The 17,023-nt window shown below is 39.8% G+C and overlaps 1 protein-coding gene across 19 annotated transcripts in view; it reads right to left on the bottom strand.

Moving 5' to 3' along the window:
- The window catches only part of HERC1 (HECT and RLD domain containing E3 ubiquitin protein ligase family member 1), a 254,678-nt gene that overhangs the window by 182,480 nt on the left and 55,175 nt on the right, over window positions 1-17,023 (bottom strand). For all 19 annotated transcript variants that reach the window (XM_063638840.1, XM_055278203.2, XM_063638842.1 and 16 more), the window contains exon 2: window positions 4,503-5,458. In XM_063638840.1, the coding sequence (XP_063494910.1) occupies window positions 4,503-5,432 (930 nt within the window). In that variant the 5' untranslated portion in view covers window positions 5,433-5,458. The remainder of the gene's footprint in view (window positions 1-4,502; window positions 5,459-17,023) is intronic.

Raw genomic sequence — 17,023 nt, 5'->3', positions numbered from 1 at the left:
CTCATCTGAAGACTTCTCCAGCTCCCCTCACACACACACCTCACAATTGCTGGCAAAATCCTACTTTTCAACTAACTTCAGGGGTACTTCCTCCATAAGACATTTTCTGTCCCTTTGCCTCCCGCCCTCTTCTTTCATCCCATCATCTCCTCCCAGTACAGACTATAGCCCATTATCATTAATTTCAAATGTCTGTGCATCCCTCTTTCACTACACTGTGGGCTGTCTAAAGACATGGATGCTACAAAGCTTATTCATCTTTTTAACCCAGTGCCTAGCAGTATCTGGCACACCATGCACAGTAAACACCTAGTGGCATCAAAGGCAAATGGCGTACATATGGTTATTTCTTATAATTTAAAGATGTACACTGAGATTACTTCCCTATTCTCATATAAGTTAATGAATATATTGTGTGTTCCCATCAAACTCATTACATATGTGTGGGCAGCAGAGATTAAGAATCACACAAGTAAAGACAATTTACAGATTGAACTTATTTTTGTTAGGTCTTGTACCAGATACTCAATAGATGGTTATGTGCCTCTCCCTCTAACTTATAGCTTGGAGATAAGTTCTGGCCCAGTTACTCAAGGATAGAGAAATTCAAGATGGGGAGGATCAGGTCAGGTTGGGGTCTAGTGCATCAGAAGAGGCTCTACAAATTTCCTAGTTCTCAGACAACAGTAAAGTGTAAGAAACATGGGTTCTAGGCTGGGCACAGTGGCTCACGCCTGTAATCCCAGCACTGTGGGAGGCCGAAGCAGGTAGATCACCTGAGGTTAGGAGTTCGAGACCAGCCTAGCCAACATGGTAAAACCCCGTCTCTACTAAAAATACAAAAATTAGCCAGGCATGGTAGTGAGTGCCTGTAAACCCAGCTACTGGGGAGGCTGAGGCACGAGAATAGCTTGAACCCAGGAGGCGGAGGTTGCAGTGAGCTAAGTTCACACCACTGCACTCTAGCATGGGTGGCAGAGCAAGACTCTACCTCAAAAAAAAAAAAAGGAAAGAAAAGAAACATGGGTTCTGGAGACCAAAAGCATCAGATAATATCACTGACTGTGCAAGAAGAAATAACAAATATATAATTCAGTTTAATAACCATTCCTTTCCCCTTAAACCAATCTGAGATTTAATTAAAATTCAATCTAATAGAGGCCTGAGGTGGCTTTGAGAGAGCTAAATTAGGTCAAACACATATTCTTCCCCAGAATAGATCTAGAATTCTGAGAAAAGCAATCTAATTTTTTTTTTTTTTTTTTTTTTGAGACAGTCTTGGTCTGTCACCCAGGCTGGAGTGCAATGGCACGATCTCAGCTCACTGCAACGTCCACCTCCCAGGTTCAAGTGATTCTCCCTGCCTCAGCCTCCCGAGTAGCTGGGATTACAGGCACCTGCCACCATGCCCGGCTAATTTTTTTATTTTTAGTAGAGACAAGGTTTCACCATGTTGGCCAGGCTTGTCTCAAAACTGACCTCAGGTGATCTGCCCGCCTGGCCTCCCAAAGTGCTGGGATTACAGGTGTAAGCCACTGCGCCTGGCCAGCAATCTAGTTTTTTAAAGGTATCTCTGCCCCAATAAGGAGCTATATTATAGGGTATGGCCTTAGAGAGGAACAAGGGAAGCACCTCCCTGACTAGCGAATTTGCTATTTTGTCTGGGAATGAGAGGCCAAGTAGAAAGAAAACTGGAAATCCAGCAGTTAAAAAAAAAATTATTTTACATCTACTTTAAGGTGGGCCTTCATGGAAACCCCGTCTCTACTAAAAATACAAAAACAAAATTAGCTGGACATGGTGGCGGGTGCCTGTAGTCCCAGTTACTTGGGAGGCTGAGGCAGGAGAATCACTTGAACCTGGGAGGCGGAGGTTGCAGTGAGCCAAGATCACGCCACTGCACTCCAGCCTGGGAGACAAGAGCAAAACTCTGTCTCAAAAAAAAAAAAGGGAAAAAGGAAAAATATTTAAACTATCCGTCAATTATCAAATATGCATACAAGCCTAGACAATGAGGCTAAATGGACACTGAGAAAAGAAATCTATTTCCTGGGGTAACCTCTTCCCATTAAGGAGCAATATTATAGAATAAGGCCTTAGAAGGTAAGGTCCTCGAGGAAGAGGCTTCTGCCTCAAGGTAACTAGCATTTTGTTCAAACACACCATTGGCAAACATTTAATCATATAACTATATTGTGCAATGATTAATATCTTTTTTGTAACAAAGGTAATGCAAAGTAAATAGCCCGTAAAATGAGGAATTAAGTGACTTCTTACAGAAATATTAACGTGACCATAAATACATTATTTTTTTAATATATATATCTATTAGATACATTATTTTAGGTCAATAAATCACTTTATAGACTTGAAAGGAGTATAACATAAGAGGATGTTACCAGAAAGTATTAAGAATCAGAAAACAAAGTTAGAAAAACATGTGCAAGTGAGAGGATTTGAATATTGAATAAGAAAACACAAAGAGGCCTACGCACCTCCTACAGCTGGTCCCTAAAGCCTTTCCTAATTATTACATCATTGCATCCCTGGGCACCTCAAGTGAAGAGCACAGAACCCATGTCAACATTCCATATCCCAAACAAAGCACGGCATGCTTTTCTTATTTATTTTTATGTAACAGTAAGAAATTCAAATTTTCATAGATCTTATGATCTAAAATCCCCAAGTACTTACCTATGATAAAATTGTAAAAAATGCCCCAATATTTACCATTTAGTTCATAAATGCAAAAAGTAAAGTAGGTGAAAACTTAAATGTCCCTGGTTTGAAAATAAATTCAACAAAACTGGTTTTTATAAGACACTCCTGTCCAAAAGCTTTCTACCTGTTGGGGGTAGCGGGAGACTTGAAATATACATATATCATTTATAAGTGACATTTTTAGTTATTTTAACTAAATAGATTTGTTGATTGACATCTGGTAACAAAGGATACCGAAAAGACTAATCAATGTAGGCTGGGTGCAGCGGCTCACACCTGTAATCCCAGCAGTTTGGGAGGCCAAGGTGGGCAGATCACCTGAGGTCAGGAGTTCGAGACCAGCTATGGCCAACATGGTGAAACTCTGTCTCTACTAAAAGTACACAAATTAGCCGGGCGTGGTAGTGTACGCCTGTAATCCCAGCTACTTGGGAGGCTGAGGCAGGAGAATCACTTGAACCCAGGAGGCAGAGGTTGCAGTGAGCAGAGATCACACCACTGCACTCCCGCCTGGGTGACAGAGCTAGACTCCGTCTCAAAAAAAAAAAAAAAAAAAAAAAGACTTGATCAATGTAACCTAATTAAAATTAAGTCAGCTTTTAAGTGTTTGAGTCTTAATATTTTAAATTTGTATTTTATTTTTTATTTTATTTTTGAGACAGATTCTCGCTTTGTTGCCCAGGAGTGCTGTGGCAAGATCTCTGCTCACTGTGACCTCCGTCTCCTGGGTTCAAGCGATTCTCCTGCCTCAGCCTCCCAAGTAGCTAGGATTACAGGCGCACACCACCACACCTGGATAATTTTTGTATTTTTAGTAGAGACGGGGTTTCACCATGCTGGCCAGGCTGGTTTAGAACTCCTGGCCTCAAGTGATCCACCCTCCTCAAGTTCCCAAAGTGCTGGGATTACAGGCATGAGACACCACACCCAGCCTAAATTTGTATTTTAAAATTTGAATTTTTATTCTTGGTTTTCACAAAGGTATATTTCAGTCTTACAAATTCTTGAAATTGATTATACTACACTATTTTATTATTTATTCTTTAATGTAGTATCCAAGGTTATGATAGTCAAATAATTAATTTCCTCTGACAACACGCTTCTCACAGATCTTTGCTTAGCTCATCACTTCCCTTCATTCTGGTCTCTACTCTAATGTCACAACTCAGAGAGTCATTCCCTGACCACATTAACTAAAACAGCAACTTTTCACCTCCCAACCTCTGTCCTAAGTCTACCAGTCTCTATTCCCTTTCCCTCTTTTATTTTTCTTCTTAGAAATTTTCACTACCTGAAATTATATATTTATTATCTGACTCCTCTACTAGGCTGTTAGCTCCATGGGGGCAGAAACTGTATCCTCAAGGCTGTTGCCCCAAGGCCTAGAATAGTACTTGGCATATAGTAAATGTTTAATATAAATTGGGAAAGATGAAAATAAGAGGTTTTTTTTTCTAAAGACCTCCTGATCACTAGCCAAAATCTCTCATTTTTCATAAGTTTGCTAAAACATAAAGTTAGATGAATTTCTCTAGTTCACATGAGAATCCACAAAACTAAAACTATAAACCTGACTCCTGATGCAGTAGTCTTAACACTGTACCAACCATATATATCAACATGCATAAAAGTTTCTTCACTCCAAGTATACGAAATATTTAATTAACTCAACAATCCCCAAAAGTCTCAAATCATTCACTATTACCACCAATTCATTAAAAACTGCATTGACTTTTCCAAAAACTATTATGAACTTTAAAGTTGAGATTTATAGTACGTACCAAAGAACGCCTCATCTGCATTAATATGGTCATAAAGCAGTCAAAGCTGATCATTCCTTCCTGGCTTGAGAGTAGTTTGCTTTTCTCCATGGTATGTACAACTGCTGAAGCTCCCAAAGCCATTTCTATCCATTCAAGAAGATATCGCAATGAGCCTCGTTGAGCTGCCAAACCAAGCAGCAACTCAGAAGCTAATCTACGACCTAAAGTGTCTGCCCCAGAATTAGGAATAGTGACTCCTTTAAGAAATGTTGTTACTTGCGATAAGCAGTCCAAGCCCATGGGAGGAATCTTGCTTTCATTTGCTAATGATAATGGTGGCAAGGAGCTCACAACTTCAATTGCAGTATGAATAACATCGTTGCAAAGACTGAGACCAGGTCCTGACACAGGCATCATCCAACTTTGTCTTAGAAGTGCAAATAATAAACTTAGACCAGTTCGAACACCCATTTCTATAAGTGCATCAGTGCTTGACCGGGGGCGTTCACTAACAGAATGGACATCTGCTGAACCAGAACTGCTCTCCGGAGAATGCTGCTGCTGCTTCACCTTGCCTTTGTCATGGTATTTATTAGAAAGTGCATAAAAGACACGCTGGAGTACAAGCAGTCGTTTTCTAAGTGCCCCAGCAAATGGGGAATCCGAACATACCATCTTTGCCAATGCTAGCTGGCTGCTAAGAAGGGCATCCAAATAGTGGTCCTGCTCATCACTTGAAAGAGACTCACGTTCAAAGTCTGGCAACTGTGGTCCTTTGAGGCATAAAACTTGTTGGGGCAAAGGTACTACTTCCTTATTGCTAACCAGTTTAGAATACAGAACAGCAACTCCCTCTCTTGTAGCAATAGATTCACTGTCCTCTGTAATCCAGGAGCTGTTCAAGTGTTCAAGCCATTTCAGCTTCACTGGTGGAATCATAGTTGCCATGTTGATTTATCCTTCAGCCATTAGTCCTGCAAAAGGAGAAGAGAAAACAGTCAAAAACATACAGAGGACTCATAAAATGTTTCTAAAATTTCATCTTACATTACAATTAATGATTTCAAACTGGTGGAATGCAGCCAGGTGCGGTGGCTCACGCCTGTAATCCCAACACTTTGGGAGGCCAAAGTGGGCAGATCACTTGAGGCCAGGAGTTCAAGACAAGCCTGGCCAACATGATAAAACCCCATTTCTACTAAAAATACAAAAATTAGCCAGGCATGGTGGCACATACCTCTAGTCCCAGCTACTTGGGAGGCTGAGGCAGGAGAATCGCTTGAACCTGGGAGGCAGAGGTTGCAGTGAGCCGAGATCACGCCACTGCACTCCAGCCTAGGTGACAGAGCGAGACTCCGTCTCAAAAAAAAAAAAAAAAAAAAAAAAAGTTTATTTTAAAAAACAGTAATTTCTTCAGATGTACCTTTTCCATTCAGTTCTGATTCCACTATCAGTATAACAGTGGGTTCTACAGGCTGATGACTCCCAATTTTTTATCTCCAACCCAGGCCTTCTCCCTAACTCCAAATTCATATATACAATTGCCTACTTGGCCCCCCCACATGGCTATCTAACAATTTTGGTTATGGTTGGATATCTCAAAATTAACATATCCAAAACTGAGCTCCTAATCTGCCAGTACCACCACCCCAAACAAACCTGTCCCTCCTGTAGACTTCTTCCTCTCAATAAATGGTAACTCCATCCTTCTAGTTCCCTGAGCCAAAAACTTTGGGACTCATAATTGTAGGATGGAACACCCACTTTGGAAAGGTGTCTGGCAGTTTCTCATAAAATGAAACATATATCTAACCCTATGACCCAACAATTCCTCTTTTAAAGATTTATCCAAAAGAAAACACAAGTCCATAAAAATACTTCAGTCAAAATAGTGGTTGCCTCTAGAGGGTGACAGCATGAACTGACTGTGAGGAGCATGAGGACACTTCTTGAGATAATATTCTGTGTCTCAATACTGGTGTGGAATATACAGGTTGTGCATTTATTAAAACCTAGTGGGCTGGGCACGGTAGCTCACGCCCGTAATCCTAACACTCAGGGAGGCTAAGGCAGGAGGACTGCTTGAGCTCAGGAGTTTGAGACCAGCCTGGACAACATAGTGAGATCTCATCTCTACATAAAAAAATAAAAATAAAAAAACTCAGTGAAAGTGCACTTGAGATTTTTACATTTCACTGCATGTAAATTTTGCCTCAAAAAATACTGAATAATGATATGCAAGCTGAAGTATATTTGAGGGAAGTAAACAGACATCTGTAATTTATTTTGAAATGCATCAGAAATAAGATGCATTGACATATATTTTTTATATATACACAAAATTTTTCATTACAAAATATTGCAGCGAAGGTGTCTCTCAAGCAAGTCCCCAGAATGTCACTTATAATAGCTGGTAATAGAGAAAAACCTCAATCACTGAAGGGAATTTAATTTTCATGACATACGCAGATCTTCAAGAAAGTACTCCAATGATAAAGATCTCAGACTACAGTAATTAAAAGGAGTTTCTTATATCTCATTATGCCCTGGTAAATTCTAAATATAAAATTTGATGACACTTGCCTTCACAAGTTTATGATTACTATGCTTAATTCATCTTCCTAAGATACTTGTAAAGTATGCACTTAAGTGGGGGGAAAATCATGATCCTCCATCCCACCCTGACTTCATTTGGTATTAAACACTAGCATTGTGCAGAGGACATAAAAGTGCCTTATTTACCTCCACCCCTTCCCACATAATCCATATGTAATTTTGCTGTTTTAAATTAGGCCAGTGTGATAGTTGTACAGGGATACGTTGTTACTCTAATTTGTATTTCCCTGATTACTAATAAATCTGAACATCTTACGTTTGTTGGTCATCTGAATATGCTCTTCTGGGAAATACTTATTCATGCATTTTCCTATTTTGTTATGTTGTCAATTTGTAAAAGTTTTTTGTATTTTATCACAGTCTGTCCTCAACATTGAAAATATTTCTTCTAAATCTATCTTTTACGTACACACACATCTTTTATTTTATAGCTTCTGTTTTCCATTCTTGGTCAAGAGTATCCCTGCCCCACAGGTGGAGCCAAGATGGCCGAATAGGAACAGCTCCGGTCTCCAGCTCCCAGCCCCAGCGACACAGAAGACGGGTGATTTCTGCATTTCTGCTTGAGGTACCGGTTTCATCTCACTAGGGAGTGCCTAACAGTGGGTGCAGGACAGTCGGTGAAGCGCACTGTGCGCGAGCCGAAGCAGGGCGAGGCATTGCCTCACTCGGGAAGCGCAAGGGGTCAGGGAGTTCCCTTTCCTAGTCAAAGAAAGGGGAAACAGACGGCACCTGGAATCCTAATACTGCGCTTTTCCAACGGGCCTGGAAAACGGCACACTAGGAGATTGTGTCCCGCACCTGGCTCGGAGGGTCCTATGCCCACGGAGTCTCGCTGATTGCTAGCACAGCAGTCTGAGATCAAGCTGCAAGGCGGCAGCGAGGCTGGGGGAGGGGCACCCGCCATTGCCCAGGCTTGCTTAGGTAAACAAAGCAGCCAGGAAGCTCGAACTGGGTGGAGCCCACCACAGCTCAAGGAGGCCTGCCTGCCTCTGTAGGCTCCACCTCTGGGGGCAGGGCACAGACAAACAAAAACTCAGCAAGAACCACCACAGACTTAAATGTCCCTGTCTGACTGACAGCTTTGAAGAGGGTAGTGGTTCTCCCAGCACGCAGCTGGAGATCTGAGAACGGACAGACTGCCTCCTAAAGTGGGTCCCTCACCCCTGAGCAGCCTAACTGGGAGGCACCCCCCCAGTAGGGACAGACTGACACCTCATTCAACCGGGTACTCCTCTGAGACAAAACTTTCAGAGGAACTATCAGACAGCTGAATTTGTGGTCTCACGAAAATCCGCTGTTCTGCAGCCACCGCTGCTGACACCCAGCCAAACAGGGTCTGGAGTGGACCTCTAGTAAACTCCAACAGACCTGCAGCTGAGGGTCCTGTCTGGTAGAAGGAAAACTAACAAACAGAAAGGACATCCACACCAAAAACCCATCTGTACATCACCATCATCAAAGACCAAAAGTAGATAAAACCACAAAGATGGGGAAAAAACAGAGCAAAAAAACTGGAAACTCTAAAAAACAGAGCACCTCTCCTACTCCAAAGGAACGCAGTTCCTCACCAGCAATGGAACAAAGCTGGATGGAGGATGACTTTGATGAGTTGAGAGAAGAAGGCTTCAGACGATCAAACTACTCTGAGCTACGAGAGGAAATTCAAAACAATAGCAAAGAAGTTAAAAACTTTGAAAAAAAAATTAGAAAAATGGATAACTAGAATAACCAATGGAGAGAAGGGCTTAAAGGAGCTGATGGAGCTGAAAGCCAAGTTTCGAGAACTACATGAAGATTGCAGAAGCCTCAGTAGCAGATGCGATCAACTGGAAGAAAGGGTATCGCTGATGGAAGATGAAATGAATGAAATGAAGAGAGAAGGGAAGTTTAGAGAAAAAAGAATAAAAAGAAATGAACAAAGCCTCCAAGAAATTTGGGACTATGTGAAAAGACCAAACCTACGTCTGATTGGTGTACCTGAAAATGATGGGGAGAATGGAACCAAGTTGGAAAACACTCTGCAAGATATTATCCAGGAGAACTTCCCCAATCTAGCAAGGCAGGCCAACATTCAGATTCAGGAAATACAGAGAACGCCACAAAGATACTCCTCGAGAAGGGCAACTCCAAGACACATAATTGTCAGATTCACCAAAGTTGAAATGAAGGAAAAAATGTTAAGGGCAGCCAGAGAGAAAGGTTGGGTTACCCACAAAGGGAAGCCCATCAGACTAACAGCTGATCTCTCAGCAGAAACTCTACAAGCCAGAAGAGAGTGGGGGCCGATATTCAACATTCTTAAAGAAAAGAATTTTCAACCCAGAATTTCATATCCAGCCAAACTAAGCTTCATAAGTGAAGGAGAAATAAAATACTTTACAGACAAGCAAACGCTGAGTGATTTTGTCACCACCAGGCCTGCCCTAAAAGAGCTCCTGAAGGAAGCACTAAACATGGAAAGGAACAACCGGTACCAGCCACTGCAAAAACATGCCAAATTGTAAAGACCATCGAGGCTAGGAAGAAACTATAGCAACTAACGAGCAAAATAACCAACTAACATCATAATGACAGGATCAGATTCACACATAACAATATTAACGTTAAATGTAAATGGGCTAAATGCTCCAATTAAAAGACACAGACTGGCAAACTGGATAAGGAGTCAGGACCCATCAGTGTGCTGTATTCAGGAAACCCATCTCACGTGCAGAGACACACATAGACTCAAAATAAAGGGATGGAGGAAGATCTATCAAGCAAATGGAAAACAAAAAAAGGCAGGGGTTGCAATCCTAGTCTCTGATAAAATAGACTTTAAACCAACAAAGATCAAAAGAGACAAAGAAGGCCATTACATAATGGTAAAGGGATCAATTCAACAAGAAGAGCTAACTATCCTAAATACATATGCACCCAACACAGGAGCACCCAGATTCATAAAGCAAGTCCTCAGTGACCTACAAAGGGACTTAAACTCCCACACAATAATAATGGGAGATTTTAACACCCCACTGTCAGCATTAGACAGATCAACGAGACAGAAAGTTAACAAGGATATCCAGGAATTGAACTCAGCTCTACATAAAGTGGACCTAATAGACATCTACAGAACTCTCCACCCCAAGTCAACAGAATATACATTTTTTTCAGCACCACACCACACCTATTCCAAAATTGACCACATAGTTGGAAGTAAAGTTCTCCTCAGCAAATGTAAAAGAACAGAAATTATAACAAACTGTCTCTCAGACCACAGTGCAATCAAACTAGAACTCAGGATTAAGAAACTCACTCAAAACCGCTCAACTACATGGAAACTGAACAACCTGCTCCTGAATGACTATTGGGTACATAACGAAATGAAGGCAGAAATAAAGATGTTGTTTGAAACCAACGAGAACAAAGACACAACATACCAGAATCTCTGGGACACATTCAAAGCAGTGTGTAGAGGGAAATTTATAGCACTAAATGCCCACAAGAGAAAGCAGGAAAGATCCAAAATTGACACCCTAACATCACAATTAAAAGAACTAGAAAAGCAAGAGCAAACACATTCAAAAGCTAGCAGAAGGCTAGAAATAACTAAAATCAGAGCAGAACTGAAGGAAATAAGGACACAAAAAACCCTTCAAAAAATTAATGAATCCAGGAGCTGGTTTTTTGAAAAGATCAACAAAATTGATGGACCGCTAGCAAGACTAATAAAGAAGAAAAGAGAGAAGAATCAAATAGATGCAATAAAAAACGAAAAAGGGGATATCACCACCGATCCCACAGAAATACAATCTACCATCAGAGAATACTACAAACACCTCTATGCAAATAAACTAGAAAATCTAGAAGAAATGGATAAATTCCTCGACAAATACACCCTCCCAAGACTAAACCAGGAAGAAGTTGAATCTCTGAATAGACCAATAACAGGTTCTGAAATTGTGGCAATAATCAATAGCTTACCAACCAAAAAGAGTCCAGGACCTGATGGATTCACAGCTGAATTCTACCAGAGGTACAAGGAGGAACTGGTACCATTCCTTCTGAAACTATTCCAATCAATAGAAAAAGAGGGAATTCTCCCTAACACATTTTATGAAGCCAGCATCGTCCTGATACCAAAACCTGGCAGAGACATAACCAAAAAAGAGAATTTCAGACCAATATCCTTGATGAACATTGATGCAAAAATCCTCAATAAAATACTGGCAAACCGAATCCAGCAGCACATCAAAAAGCTTATCCACCATGATCAAGTGGGCTTCATCCCTGGGATGCAAGGCTGGTTCAACATACGCAAATCAATAAATGTAATCCAGCATGTAAACAGAACCAAAGACAAAAACCACATGATTATCTCAATAGATGCAGAAAAGGCCTTTGACAAAATTCAACAACCCTTCATGCTAAAAACTCTCAATAAATTAGGTATTGATGGGACGTATCTAAAAATAATAAGAGCTATCTACGACAAACCCACAGCCAATATCATACTGAATGGGCAAAAACTGGAAGCATTCCCTCTGAAAACTGGCACAAGACAGGGATGCCCTCTCTCACCGCTCCTATTCAACATAGTGCTGGAAGTTCTGGCCAGAGCAATCAGGCAGGAGAAGGAAATAAAGGGTATTCAATTAGGAAAAGAGGAAGTCAAATTGTCCCTGTTTGCAGATGACATGATTGTATATCTAGAAAACCCCATTGTCTCAGCCCAAAATCTCCTTAAGTTGATTAGCAACTTCAGCAAAGTCTCAGGATACAAAATTAATGTACAAAACTCACAAGCATTCTTGTACACCAATAACAGACAAACAGAGAGCCAAATCATGAGTGAACTCCCATTCACAATTGCTTCAAAGAGAATCAAATACCTAGGAATCCAACTTACAAGGGATGTGAAGGACCTCTTCAAGGAGAACTACAAACCACTGCTCAATGAAATACAAGAGGATACAAACAAATGGAAGAACATTCCATGCTCATGGGTTGGAAGAATCAATATCGTGAAAATGGCCATACTGCCCAAGGTAATTTATACATTCAATGCCATCCCCATCAAGCTACCAATGACTTTCTTCACAGAATTGGAAAAAAACTACTTTAAAGTTCATATGGAACCAAAAAAGAGCCCGCATCGCCAAGTCAATCCTAAGCCAAAAGAACAAAGCTGGAGGCATCACGCTACCTGACTTTAAACTATACTACAAGGCTACAGTAACCAAAACAGCATGGTACTGGTACCACAACAGAGACATAGATCAATGGAACAGAACAGAACCCTCAGAAATGATGCCGCATAGCTACAACTATCTGATCTTTGACAAACCTGACAAAAACAAGAAATGGGGAAAGGATTCCCTATTTAATAAATGGTGCTGGGAAAACTGGCTAGCCATATGTAGAAAGCTGCAACTGGATCCCTTCCTTACACCTTATACAAAAATTAATTCAAGATGGATTAAAGACTTAAATGTTAGACCTAAAACCATTAAAATCCTACAAGAAAACCTAGGCAATACCATTCAGGACATAGGCGTGGGCAAGGACTTCATGTCTAAAACACCAAAAGCAATGGCAACAAAAGCCAAAATCGATAAATGGGATCTCATTAAACTAAAGAGCTTCTGCACAGCAAAAGAAACTATCATCAGAGTGAACAGGCAACCTACACAATGGGAGAAAATTTTTGCAACCTACTCATCTGACAAAGGGCTAATATCCAGAATGTACAATGAACTCAAACAAATTTACAAGAAAAAAACAAACAACCCCATCAAAAAGTGGGCAGAGGACATGAACAGACACTTCTCAAAAGAACACATTTATGCAGCCAAAAAACACATGAAGAAATGCTCATCATCACTGGCCATCAGAGAAATGCAAATCAAAACCACAGTGAGATACCATCTCACACCAGTTAGAATGGCCATCATTAAAAAATCAGGAAACAACAGGTGCTGGAGAGGATGTGGAGAAATAGGAACACTTTTACACTGTTGGTGGGACTGTAAACTAGTTCAACCATTGTGGAAGTCAATGTGGCGATTCCTCAGGGATCTCGAACTAGAAATACCATTTGACCCAGCCATCCCATTACTGGGTATATACCCAAAGGACTATAAATCATGCTGCTATAAAGACACATGCACACGTATGTTTATTGCGGCACTATTCACAATAGCAAAGAGTTGGAACCAACCCAAATGTCCAACAACGACAGACTGGATTAAGAAAATGTGGCACATATACACCATGGAATACTATGCAGCCATAAAAAATGATGAGTTCGTGTCCTTTGTAGGGACATGGATGAAACTGGAAAACATCATTCTCAGTAAACTATCGCAAGGACAAAAAACCAAACACCGCATGTTCTCACTCATAGGTGGGAATTGAACAATGAGAACTCATGGACACAGGAAGGAGAACATCACACTCTGGGGACTGTTGTGGGGTGGGGGGAGGGGGGAGGGACAGCATTAGGAGATACGCCTAATGCTAAATGATGAGTTAATGGGTGCAGGAAATTAACATGGCACATGTATACATATGTAACAAACCTGCACATTGTGCACATGTACCCTAAAACCCTAAAGTGTAATAAAAAAAAAAATAAAAAAATAAACATTAAAAAAAAAAAGAAAAAAAAAAAAAGAGTATCCCTGCCCCACTCTCACACCCAGATTCCACATGAATTCTAGATTATATAGGTAATCACCTATACAAAACCACCTTGATATTCTTGAGAGATTTTTTTAAAAAACACCTGAGTCTTTAGTCCATCTGGAATTAAAATAAATTCTACATTCATCTGGAAGTTTAATACACTCTATATAGGACAAGCTGAGTCCAATTTTATTGTTTCCAGGTAGAAGGCTAGTTATGCCACCACCATTTATTAAGTAATCCAGGACTTCTACATAGTTGAAGACAATGGCAGCTGCATAGCTATCTGCCCAAAATTTAAGAAAAACAAGAAGGAAAAATTAAATTCTATACCAAACCACACCTGTAGCATAACTTGAAGATACAGAATGCCAAAATTACAAATAATTGTAAATAAAAAAGAGAAAAAGTCAACCAATCCAGGGTACATGCTTTCACTTCCATCCAGCCACAGGGCTTTGCGGCAAGCAAAGGCAGACTAAGAAAAATTGCAGAAAAGACAGAGGAGAAGGCTTGTGAAGGGGGCTAAAAATGATTTGGAGTGACTCCCAGAAAGATTAAATCCACACCGTATCTGAAAACACTGGAAAAATATCTAGGCAGATCAGAGCACAGACTACAGGGAAGAGATTTCAAAGTACATTTAATTTAAAGCAGAAGGCACGGTTTAAAGGAGCAGGTGTAATTTAAAAAGACAAGTGTTAAATAAGCATTTGTTGAAATGCAGAGGAAAGAAAAAGCAAAAAGGAAGAGAGAAGCATCCTTTAACAACTGAGTGGTGAAGGGTAAAAGAAGAAAAAGGGGAAATATTTAGTGTCCTGCAAGGCAAAATAGACCCATAAAATTGAAGACAGAACAACCCTTTCCTCAAGTAAAACAAACAAAATTTCTGCTATTGTATTTGGACTTTGCTATATTGACTGAAGAGAATGCAATTAAATTAAGAATATTATAAAATACTCAATACCATAAAAATGAACATGAGAAAACTCAAGTGCATACAGAGCTATTGCAGAAAACAAAACAAAATTAAATTTTTACATTTATCAATTGAGGGAAATTCCCTGGTAACAACAAAGCAAAACAAAGTGTAAGTTAACAATCCAAACAAAATTAAATAAACTGAAACATATGATGATATGAAAAATCCTGAATCAAAAATTCAAAAACTGAAAGCAGAAATAGACAAAGAAAAAGAAGAAAAGGAAAGGAAGAAAGAAAGGGAAAGAGGTAGTTGAACTCAGGAAAGAAATATGAAGAAAAAGGCAAAATTATCTCAGCAATGAAGAATGAATTATAAAAGTGTTCGAGGAAGAGCAGACTCAATGACATAAAGAAAAATAAAAAGGGTCAGAGAGAAATAATTGGAAAAAGATAAGAAAAAAGAATAATATTCGTATTATTGGATTACGTGAGGAAAAAAAAACACAAAACAAACCAAACAAAAACAGAGCTGGTTTTATAGCTACAATGCAAGAAAACTTTCTAAAACAGAAAAAATACCTGAATCAATATACAAGGTACTTGGGAAAATAAACCCAGACAATCAACTCCAAGAAATAGCCTAGTAAAACTATTATATTTCAAAGATAAAGATAAAATCCTAAAGACCTCCGAGCAAAGAGATGAAATTACTTTAAAAGCAAAAGAATTAGCCAGGCATTATTTTAAAATAGCACAGCCACAGCTTTTATAAAGCAAAAACTACAGGAGATGCAAGGAAACCTAAATAGAAACACTAATAACATGAGACATGAATATACCACTCTTAGTACAAGATGAATCAAGTGAACAAAAATAAGAAAGCAGAAGATCTAAACAACAAAATAATTCATTTTTCCACTAATAGGATCTATTTCTGGATTCTCTATTCCAGTCCACTTGTCTATTCTTACAACAGTGACTTGATTACAATAGCCTTAAAAATGTATAAATGTTCTGATGACTGGTAAGGCAAGTCCCAAAAGTTTATTTTATTCAGGCCAGGTACGGTGGCTCACGCCTGTAATCCCAGCACTTTTGGAGGTCAAGGTGGGCGGATCATGAGGTCAAGAGATGGAGACCATCCTTGCCAACATGGTGAAACCCCGTCTCTAATAAAAATACAAAAATTAGCCAGTCGTGGTGGTGCGTGCCTATAGTCCCAGCTACTCAGGAGGCCGAGGCAGGAGAATCGCTCGAACCCGGGAGGTGGAGGTTGCAGTGAGCCAAGATCACACGACTGCACTCCAGCCTGGCGACAGAGGGAGACTCCGTCTCAAAAAAAAATTAAAAAAAAAAGATTATTTTATTCAATTATATGCCATCCCTTCCAACACACTATTGAGGTTCCAATCTGAATTGCATTAGATTTATGTACTTTCAGAAAATAGACATTTTTATGAAATCTGTTCATCCAAGGACAAAGTGTGCCTTTCTATTTGTTCCTATCCTATTTTAGATTTTCTTCATATAAATCCTGTGCTTTTCTGTTGATTCTTAAGTATTTTTGATTTTGTGATTACTATGAATGGAATTTCCTCATTTCCATTTCTGGTTAATTACTGCTGTCTAGTCATCTGGGTATATCCATATATTTTCCAAAATTATACAAAGATAGAACAGGAAATGAATCAAAGAAACAGAGGCCATCTAACAACAGGAAACAAAGGAAGAAAACAAGCAAGTATTAAAAAGGTAAAACAGAAGGCCGGGCGCGGTGGCTCACGCCTGTAATCCCAGCACTTTGGGAGGCCGAGGTGGGCGGATCACGAGGTCAGGAGATTGAGACCATCCTGGCTTACACGGTGAAACCCCATTTCTACTAAAAACACAAAAAAATTAGCCGGGTGTGGTGGTGGGCACCTGTAGTCCCAGCTACTCAGGAGGCTAAGGCAGGAGAATGGTGTGAACCCAGGTGGTGGAGGTTACGGTGAGCCAAGATCGTGCCACTGCACTCCAGCCTGGGCAACACAGCGAGACTTCATCTCAAAAAAAAAAAAAAAAGTTAAAACAGAGACTAAAGGTCAGCTGTAAGACCAAGCACAGCTACTACACCAACATCTGTAAAATTCACCTATTAAAACCAAAAGACAAAGACTGATGTGAAATAATAATAACCTATATGCTAACTGAACAAAACATATATGAAAGTAGTTATGGCCCAAAATTTATAATCTCTGCTAAAAATTAAATGTATATAACTATAAATCTAATAAGTACATCATTTTTTAAATGTATATCCTATCTATAAGTGATGGATCTAAAACAAGTGA

The sequence above is a fragment of the Symphalangus syndactylus genome, chromosome 5 (assembly GCF_028878055.3).
Source record: "Symphalangus syndactylus isolate Jambi chromosome 5, NHGRI_mSymSyn1-v2.1_pri, whole genome shotgun sequence".
NCBI classification, from domain to species: domain Eukaryota; kingdom Metazoa; phylum Chordata; class Mammalia; order Primates; family Hylobatidae; genus Symphalangus; species Symphalangus syndactylus.
Note: the sequence above shows the minus strand (reverse complement) of the source record. Positions and strands in the feature narration are given on the sequence as shown.